The sequence below is a fragment of the Sphaeramia orbicularis genome, chromosome 21 (genome assembly GCF_902148855.1).
Source record: "Sphaeramia orbicularis chromosome 21, fSphaOr1.1, whole genome shotgun sequence".
Taxonomy (NCBI): Eukaryota; Metazoa; Chordata; class Actinopteri; order Kurtiformes; family Apogonidae; genus Sphaeramia; species Sphaeramia orbicularis.
In genome coordinates this window covers 50155894-50166607 of record NC_043977.1, presented here as the reverse complement: position 1 = coordinate 50166607, position 10714 = coordinate 50155894, and the positions used below count along the sequence as shown (strand labels likewise).

At 37.8% G+C, this 10714-nt stretch overlaps 1 protein-coding gene across 1 annotated transcript; it reads right to left on the bottom strand.

Moving 5' to 3' along the window:
• Positions 1-1782: 1782 nt before the first annotated feature.
• Positions 1783-10555, bottom strand: c21h2orf69 (chromosome 21 C2orf69 homolog). Its single transcript, XM_030124192.1, has 3 exons — positions 10224-10555; positions 4116-4354; positions 1783-2937 (listed from the first exon to the last, which is right to left on the bottom strand). The coding sequence occupies exons 1-3, from the start codon at positions 10518-10520 to the stop codon at positions 2460-2462; spliced, it is 1014 nt and encodes a 337-aa protein (XP_029980052.1). The 5' UTR covers positions 10521-10555; the 3' UTR covers positions 1783-2459.
• Positions 10556-10714: the final 159 nt, after the last annotated feature.

Genomic DNA, 10714 nt, shown 5'->3' with positions numbered 1-10714 from the left:
ACAGGAAGGTGTGGGACTCTTAATAAAACCATTTGACTGTAGCCTCATCCAAAAAAAAACTGTCCTGAGGTGTTAAGGACCCATTAAAACCTCTTAAAATATATATTAAAAAATATACAAAGCAGTTTGTGCATTGTTGTTGTGTTGCTGTTGCTTACACATACAGTGAACAGTTGTAATAAATAAAACTAGTTTGGATCATGTTCATCTTGAGTAGGTGTCGGCAGAAAAAGAAAATGAAAAAATTTACTTTAATATAAATTTTACCCTATGTTAAATTCTTTAGGGTTCAACCAGCCCTAACTGATATTTTCTGGTAGAGTGAACTAATCTGAGTGACAGGAAGTCAGACATGTTTAGTAGTTTGAAAAACAGTCTCACCCCAAATTCACTCATTATTCATCACAAAGTAAACACGTTTTGTGCAACAGATACATTTACACTTCTGTGTGACATCGGACTGTTCTTGTCAGACCTAAGTCTCAATAAACAGAAGTATGTCTATGTGTTTAATGCATCATTCAAACTCAGCCTCTGTCTGGTGTCTAAATCAAACATGTAAATGGTAAACATAATGGAATGATTTGAAGTTACATTCAGCAGAAAGGGTTAAAGCCATCACCAAAGTGCAAAGATGCTACATGCTAGATGCTAGCTTGACACAGATTATCTATGATACAACAGAGCTGATGAACCCACATGACAACTCTCACTGCTCATGAGTCTGATGTGGACAAGCTGCTTCACTTTACATGACAGTTTTACAGCTCACACTGCTGCTGTCACAGACTAACAGAATAAACAGTATAGAACACGTCTCTATCTCACACATCATAAGACACTAGGAGGGAAAGCTGAGGGCTGTTACAACACAGCAGCAACACACAACACAGTCCTGGTACTACAACCAGACTGAGTTTAATAATATGCACTTTACTCTAACAATGCTCTGTTTCCGGAGTAGCTGCAGCTGTATGCTATGCAAACTATGATAAAAATATAAATGCTACTAAGTTAAAACCACATATTGCAACTGTGTGGTGTCAGAAGAGGGCGTTAGACCCGCCACAGGGATCAAACTGAAGGAATGACAATGGACCCATCAGACATCCACTGCCCTGATGGTAGACACTGACTGACGTGAACTGGATATAGACACAGGTTTGGATACAACTGAGGATCCACTTCCATGACTAAGGAAAAAAAATCCTGCAATCAAAATAATGACAAGACACACTAAATAATTATTGACTTACAGGATCTTTTTCCTCCTATTTCACATCAGCGTCTATGAGGATCATTTCAGACCGGATGCTGCAGTCCAGCTCTGAGATCCAGACATTCAAAAGTCTTAAAAGTAGCTTATTAGAAGCGCAAGGAAAAGCAGAATATAAGCTGTCTGAATAAGTTCTCCTTTGTCCAGGTCATTGTTCTTCTAGGTTCAACTGGACTCTTTTATGTATTACTATTTGTTATGTAGTAGTATTAACAGTCATGGACTTCTGTTCTGGTTATTGGTAATTATACTAACACCAGCTGATCTACTTTTGACAGTTCTAGTTCAGTTATCTGTGCATCAATTGCATCCATGTGTCTCCCCCTACTTCCCCCCTTCTCCCCCAGTCCCTTTCTCTCTCTCTCTCTTCCTTTACCCTCTCTCTTTATCCCCAACTGGTCAAGGCAGACAGCCATCCTGCAGGAGTCAGGGTCTGCTCTAGGTCTGCCTGTTCAAAGGAAGTTTTTCCTTCCACTGTCACCAGTCACAAGTGTTTGCTCCTGGAGGATTCTGTTGGGTTTCTGTAAACTGGCTTCAGAGTCTGGTTCCAACCGGCTCTATATGTAAAGTGTCATGAGATAACTTTTGTTATAATTTGGCACTATATAAATAAAATCTGATTTGATTTTGAAAACAAACACTTAAAGTCATTAACATATGGAAAAACCACCTCCACAGACCACTCTCCCTTGAGGTTTACAAGTCCACTTTCCCCCACCAGCAATTAGAATTGAAGACGTCTTCTGGATGAAAGACAAAATGTTTTCAAAAGAGAAAAACGAGTCCAGTTGAACCTGGCAGAACTACCGAGAAGAAAGAATAGAAGCTGCTCTGCTTCAGCCAAACGTATGTATATATATTCATCAGCAAGAACTAAAATAGATCACTTGTAGCTATAAACCCTGGCTTCTTCAAAAGATGATTTCCAACTGAGACATGAATCCTCCATGTTTTCATCACAACTAGTCTATAGCTATGCAGCATTTGAGGTGACCAAACAACCAAAGACAGACTAAGGATGTGGTCATCCTTTATCCACCATGTTTCACCTCTGATAAATAACCAACTGTAGAGTCTGGTGTGTGCTCAAAGCCCCTCCCTTATCTATGCATACGGCTCTATTTTTAAATAAATAATCTAAGCGCCAAGTCTGACCCGTATGTCGTGTCACTATAACCCAAACTTAAAACTCCTGGATGACCCTGAAGTGGTTCTCGATAGAAGCAGGCTCATCCTCAAAGTGCAACTTGTTGCTGGGACAGGCCCCAAACTCCTCTAGGGTCTTGATGAAGTGTCCGTGCTCACGGCCGACCCAGGCCCGCATGGGGTCACAGACCTCATACGGGGTCACATGGGCGTGAACAGACACGCCGCTGGAAGCAAGTTCCTTCAGCACCTGCTTGTCCGTCACCCAGGTCTCGCTGCCCCCCGGGTGCCCACCATCTAACCAGTACATGTCCGAGATGCATTTCACAAAGTGGGACATCTGAGGGTCCGCTCGTGCCCCCGCTAGCTCGTACACCATCTGGTTCAGCACCACGCAGCCTTTACTGAAACCCACCAAGGTCAGAGAAAAGCCTGATGGGATGCCGTCAGCTCCTCCATGTGGCTGGAGGGGGTGAGGGAGGTGGGCTCGTTCCATGGCGTGGGCCAGCAGGGACCTGAAACACACACACAGGTTATTGACTGGATACCTCCAACCAGGGATGACACTATGAGCACATAAAACAAGACATCATTGGATTTACTTGAATTTTCTTATGTCTTTTTGTGATTTTGGGCAAATATTGTATTTATTCTAAAAGTTTTACCTCTACGTTTCTGACATGGTCTAAACACAAACAAGAGTTTAACTCCACATTTAACCGTTTGGGGCTGAATTCCTAAAGAGTCCTTATTCAAAGAGTTATATCACAATATCACAAGAAGTAGAAAAATCTTTAAAAGTATGCTGACATTTAAAAAAGTGACTACAGTGAAAACTTGTGAGGAGTAGGGAAGAGGACATACAAGAGGCTGAGGAGTTTCTTAAAGAGAAAATGGACAAAAGACAGAGTCTGAGTTATTACACTTAAAACTACAATTAAATGTAGCAGAGAAAAACTGAAACAAAAGTATTGGCAGCCTTCTCAAACATGAAAAATAAATAAAAACTACAATGAACAATATGAACTACAGTAGGGTAAAATCACCTTGAATTTCCCTCAATGTTAATGGTTCATAATGAACAAATATATCAAGGCATCTTTAATAAATCAGATAAATCACTAATGTAATGTTTTTCTACCGTAAAAGAAAAATTCAGTTAAATCCTCAAAAAAGTTGAGAAACTATATCTATGAAATTGTTACGACCTGTCTTACATAAGTGGAGCCATCAGGTAAAACAGTAGGTAAACTATAAACAGTGCATTTGGTTTGATTTCACTCTCCATTCTCTGCTGATTACCACATGATCAACTCCTAACATCAGGGTAGACTCTGCCTCTTCATTGAGAGAAAAGTTTTTGCACCGTCTTTGATCAGAGTTGCTCTGACATTTTTATCCCAATCACCAGGTCCTAGTTGGACGTATTTAGACATGTTAGACGTATTTAGTTCAACGTGATGTGCCCTAGTGTCAGGAGAGGAGGAGGCTGGCCTACTGCTGGACCAAAAGTGTCAGAGCTGTGGCTATTATCAGTCCCAGCTCAAAGAACTACAATCTAGCTCTAAAAAGTCAACTTTTCATGAACTCTGAGGAAAATGGCCTGTTTTCAACTGTGTGACAAAGCAGTTTTAAAGTGCTACCATAACATAACACAGCTGCCTTGTCTGTGTCTGAAGTAGATGCTCAGAACCTGAGGTGGTGAAATGCTCCAAAGTCCACTGAGTATGGCAAGTGCTCTGGTGCTCCGAACATGTTGCTCTCCACAAAGTTGTGGTAGCAGCTGAATTTGTGCAGATACATGCGAGAGGCTCTGACCACCCACACGTATCTGTCTGGGAAACGACGGCCCAGGGTGAGCGCCACCTGCTCCAGACTCCAGATCAGCCACTGGGCCCCCTCAGGCTGCACCGCCATCTCCTCCTGGAAGTTCTGCAACAGCAACACATAACAAACACAAAGGAATTAGACCAGTGTTGTACTGTAACAAAGTAATAACACTACTGTACTCAAGTATGTTTTAGGAGAATTTGTACTTTACTGAGTATTTTTTACTCTGTTTACTTTCACTTTTACTTCATTACATTTGCTAACTCCATTGCATACTTCTACTCCGATACATTTTTAAAGCACAGTATTGTTGATTGTTACAAAAAAAATAAATTAATGGAAATTTGGTGTTTTCACTGCTGAGATTACTGGCGACTGCAACAAAGTCAGGAAGTTGATTTGGCATTGGGCCTAATCACGTAATGCACAAGTGCAAAACAATCTGTTGTTGGGAGAGAGAGTTGAATGAAGCTATGCCAAAAAACAGGTTGGTATTAGGACAGTGGATTAGACTTTGGATTCCTTGTTTATGAAGTGTAATGTAGGCTCCATGTTTGGAGGTGCCACATAAGCTTCATAGTTTTCTTCTTTTTTTTTTTTTCCCTTCAAAATTCTGACATTTCTAATACCAGCAGTAGCCTACTCTTGTTGAGGTTTCTGAAACCTTGTCATTGAAATGTGTGATGTAGAAATCCTAGATAAACTGTATAATATTCCAAATTCTAACTGCCTTTGGTTGTTATTAACATTTACTTGTTCTTTTGTTGTCATTACTTAAGTACACTTAATTGTAGATTACTTGATATATTTAAGTACAGCAAACACTAGATACTTAAAGACTTTAACTTGAGTAACATTTCAATTGGTGACTAAGAGTCTGGTTTCAATCAGCTCTATAAGTAATGTGTCACGTGATAACTTTTGTTTATGATTTGGTACTATATAAATAAAATTTCAATATTAAAGAGCACCTATGTCCTGTTTTTTTGTGGGCTTTTTTTTTGGATGCTGTCACTGACCAATCAGAACTGAGAATTCAACAAAGCTGTGTAATAATATGAGATCATGCGTTTATGATAAGATCATATAAACTCTATTGGTCCCAGTATGGGGAAATTTCTCAGCTGACTGCAGCAAATACAAAACTAAAGTGCTAGAAAGACAAAAAATTGAAAATATATACTTGTGAAACATTAAAAATAAACAGAATTTTTTTTTTAATTTTGATTTAATTTTAAATAATATATACATATTTACAATGTATTTGCACATGCACACGGTGTGATATGGGGGGGGTTACTATGAACTGTTCTTAAGTCTGATGGCTGTGGGAGGAATGACTGGTGGTATCATTCCTTCTTCCACTGGGGGTGTAAACGTCTTCCTAAAACATAAGCCGTGATGAGCATGCTCTGCTCTTCACACCATCATCTCATTCATTCCATTTACTTTGAAACATTGTGGTCGCAGCATCTTGCACTTAAACACTTGTCCTGGGGAACAGCAGGGCACTGTGGGAATATTAACATCCGCCTGGAATGTTGACTAATGAGCTGCAGATGAATACAATGAATAGATGGAGCAAGGGCAGAGCGACTTGGAGTATATGAAGGCACTTTTTGAACCCCTCATCTACTCTCATTGTATTACACCATCACATTTCAGATCAATTTCTGTACAAAGGTGGAAAGGATGGAAAACGTGGTTTGATATTTGGTTTTATTATTATCACTGAAATAAAACAGAAATATGATTAATCATGAGACAGAAAGACTGTTTGAAAATACATTTCCAGGCATGGTAATTGATCAGAGATAATGTTAGAAATTGAATAAATAAAACAAAAATGTCTTGTACTATTGCTATAAAATCTAAAAGCAGACATACTTTGAATGAGAATAAGCCTGTTGACTTATAGCTCCACACATCACCTACTGCCCATCTGCTGAACCAACACTGATCCAACCCTCAGGCAACAGAAGACAGAGATGACAACTGGAAAATGATCACTTTATTATGCACAAAATAAATGTGTTGATGCAAAAACTGCACAGATAAAGCATAAAATAATCTACTTCCAGACTGTATTCAGAGGTTGTTCGAAGATAAAAAAAAAAAAAAAAAACCCATGTAGATATTTTTTTTAAAAACAGGAAAGTAGATGTAGTTAAGATGAGAAATTAAAGGTTTTGTAGATCACTTAAATAAGGTGGTAAACAGTGAAATATGATCATTAGTGTTTAAAAAACTTTTGCAGTTATTGGTTTTGTTTGTTATCTGTAGGTGCTGCGATGAACCGGTGACACATCCAGGGTGGACCCCGCCTTCACCTATTGGTAGCTGGGATAAACTCCACCACCCCCACGACCCCCTTGAGGATAAAGTGGTTCAGAAAGTGGATGGATGGATGGATGGATGGATGGATGGTATCTCCAGGCTGTATATAAACTACATGTAGATTTTGTTTTTGTTTTGTTTTCTATACCTTATTCTTTATGGAACTCTAGTAAATTTTGTTTTCACTTCTGTTTTGTTTTCTACCTTATACTATCCAGTCCATGGTTTAAAACCCCACAGTGACAGAGATGCCTACTACTATTTTCTGTACAGATAGATAGGTAACTTTGTTTAGCACTTTGTTTTCCTTGTGGTTTGTTTATTATGGTTATGTTTATTTCTATGAGGCTGTATTCTGGAACACCGTAGGGACATAAATAAACTGCTACTAAAGTAAACACTTGATTAAGGCCTGTTCAGCTTCTTAAAAAAGAAACAAACAGCCTGGGAGACAGCTTTGCATAATCTGGCAGCTGCAGCGATCACACATTTAGCAATGATACACTGCGTTAGGCTGTTTTTACACGGCACCTGTACTATTACACATCTGCTAAACACAACAGTCATGTGATCCACTCAGGTTCCTGAACTCCAGGTCTATTGATCATATCCATGAGTCCCACGGGGTTTCAGACTTAAAAGGCTGAAGCTTTGATACGAGTAGCATTTAAATCAGCACTAAATATATGAGATGGATCATTTACTGAAGTGTAACAGAAGTACTGCTTTTATAACATGATGTGTGGACAAAGGAACACAGGAAAGCCTGTAAACAGCTATTGTAAATTGTAAAGGATTTCTTTTTAAATGGATGCAGATTCTGTGAGCTGCAGTCAGATGATTATCAGCTTTTAAAGGAAATTACTTCACCATGAACTACTTTTACTAAAAATAAAAACAGCCTTGTTTGCATGTAACAGATTCATAAATATGAGAATTTCCATGTTGTCTTTGACAGAATTGAGCGTCTTTAATTGTTTTGTCCATAAAATGACAGAAAACAGTGATAAAAATAGATAAATCAGTAGATAAACAGATGATGGACATACAGTTTAGAATAATGCCCCTATGAGCCAGACTGACCTTTAACCCTGGAGTGTTTTCTTTTTCCAATTGTGCACAAATCACTGTGTGTATAAGACCATTGCACATTTAATTTCTGTTATTCTACATTATGCCAAGTTATTTCTTTCAACCACATATTGTACCTTCTTAGCAAATCCCAATCGATTCTAAATGTGTGAAATCTAAATATTTAATATAGGCAATGTAATGGAGGCAGAATATTTCAGTTTAACAGTTAACTATATTCTCCAAACTGTGTCTGACTTCAGTGATCTGAACAATAAACTTTATTTATTACAAAAACTAGAAATTAGAAAACATACAATTAGAGCTGCAAAGCTTTGTCGATTAGTTGTCAGATACTAAATTAACCAACGTCTACTTAGAGACATGATCAGTTTGTGAAATGATTTCAGTTAAAAAAAAAGGTCAAAATTCTCTTATTTCAGGCCCTGAAATGTCACCAATTCCTATTTTTCCTCTTCTGTGACAGTAAACTTAGTATCTTTGGGTTTCAGACAGAACAGGACATTTGAGGACATCATGTTGGGCTTTAGGAATCACCCAGTCACCACAATCCAGCATTTATAAACTAAATGAGAAAATCAATGACAAATTAATTAACAATGTAAATTACAGTTAGTTGCAGTCCTGCATACCTACATTAACATAAGGGTTTACTTATGAAAGAAACTTTTCATGCTTTACAAAACAGAACAGGGGGAATTTCGTGTGAATAATCCATACTCTCTATCCTTTGTCTTTATCTAAAGACGGAAGTTACTCCAGTAAAATTCAGTACCATCCTTTACTACACTGAGACCTGGTCCTGCCCATATGTTCCATAGACAGGGGATTTATTTGGCTTCCTCACAAGCAAGAAAAACTAAGTGTTAAATGTAGGACTAAAACTAATGACACCTCAGTCTTGTTCACTTCATCTGTGGATTATTTTCTCCAAGAATCAATTAGTTATTTGTACAAAGGAAAATGAAGGTCACTCTGAACATTAAAAAAAAAAAAAACAGGACACTTCAAGAATAAAGTCATGACATGTTGAGAAGAAACCATATACTACATTTTACTACAAGAAGAAACTCAGAATATTTAGGAAAAAAGTCTTAATTCTAGGAGGGCAAAATTTCATTCAGAAGGGGAAGAGTCTGTCAATTTGTTAAAACAAAGAATAGTTGCAGCTGCTTAAATTGTACTTTACCTTAGTACAGGTTTCACATAAAATAAAAGTCTTTTGGACTTTGATAAAGTTGTAAAGATATTCACAGATTCAGTCCTTAAGAGCTCAGTTGGTAATCTGCACTGTTGTTTTCATGGACTTTTGTCATAAAAATGTGACTTTTTACTTGTAGACTTACAACAGTATTCTCAACTTTCTTTCTCTCTAAACATTATTTTATTCTCAAAAAATATATATAGATATTTTTTTATCTTATGGTCTGGATCCTCTTTTGTGAATTTACTCTAAAAAAATATCAGAGAAAGGTGAAAAATCTGGATCATTGTTTCCCAAATCCTTAAAAATGTCCTCAAAATTCAGTTTAGAGAAATTATTTGGTATATTAACTGGCATTATCACAGACTTTTTATTCTCTTAGGGTTACCTTCTACACACACACACACACACACACACACACACACACACACACACACATATATATATATATATAAATTATTATAAATAATTCAGTCTTTTATTGTTTAAGCATTTCTTGTTAAATTTTCTTTTACATGCTCCTTTTATTTATATAAATCACACTGATTTGCCTCAGAGTATCAAATGCTCTGTAGAAATACTCTGTGACTTTTCTGGAAAAACAACCACTCATAAGATAGTTCAAGTTAGTTAAGAAAGTTAGCTGGAAGTTCAGTCATAATTTGTTGATTAATCAGTTTGTATAGAGGTGAAAAATAAATCATTTCACCAGTTTTTAGTATCAGATTTTTATAGAGGAAGGGCAGGGATGGTACAAGCAAATTATGGACTACTCTTTTCACCTGTTCATCACTATTATTCACTATTATGAGTATTATGAATTATTATCAACCTTTAACAATACACTATGTGTCATAGTGAAAGGAAGTCTAGAGAAAACTGTCACATTTTCATAAGTTGAAATTAAAAAAAAAAAAAAAAGAAAGAAAGAAAGAAAAATTGCTAAATTATTGGTGACCAAAATAGTTACCATTAGGTTTCATACCTTTAATTATATTTCAGTGCTCCTAATGACTGCATGGATAACTGTCAATATATATCAATATGAGATCAAAGTAGTAATAAATTAGTCCATTGTAGTAAAAGTAATACATAAAAAAATCAATACCTAAATGTGTAATAGATACTAATAAATAAATGTAGATACAATGAGTCAGTTTTACTTTTTAACTGACTTTTTTACACTCCTCGTGTCAGCTTCATGTCTATTTCTTTGATATGTGATAAAAATCAACATTCGTTTCGGATTATCAACCCCAATCATTCGTTTAGTTTCCATCAGTATCCTGTGGCATAAATCATAGCTTCATCTGCCTTCCCATTCTCCATCTCACTCACCTGAATGTCCCCGTGGAAAAACACGACATGCCTGTTCCCGTCCCACGGTTCTGAGGCGTCCCGGCCCTCCTCCGCATCAGGCCGCAGGAGCAGCAGGTCGTTGACTCGGCTCGGCTCGGACCCGGGCACCGCCACGAGCCTCTGCAGCGTCCGCTGAGTGCTGCTAGTGCGCGCATCTCGGCTGGCTGATGCGTACAAAGCCGGAGGTTCGGTGGATGTCATTCCTGCCAAGGAGGTCATCGCTTTGGTCAAAGAGAGGAGAGTGATGCCAACCGCAACCACACGGGCGCCTATCATTGACTTTAACAAAGGAAATGATCTGGTGTTTTCTGTCTCAGCGCAGTTCCTTCGTAGTCCTGCTGTCACTTAGCATGCTAATGTTTAGCTAGCTGACTCCTACCTGCACACGCAGTGCATTATTAGCGGCTAACGTCAAACCGAGACCTCCATTCAGCCTAAAACGCTACCATATTACTTTACAACGCATTCGA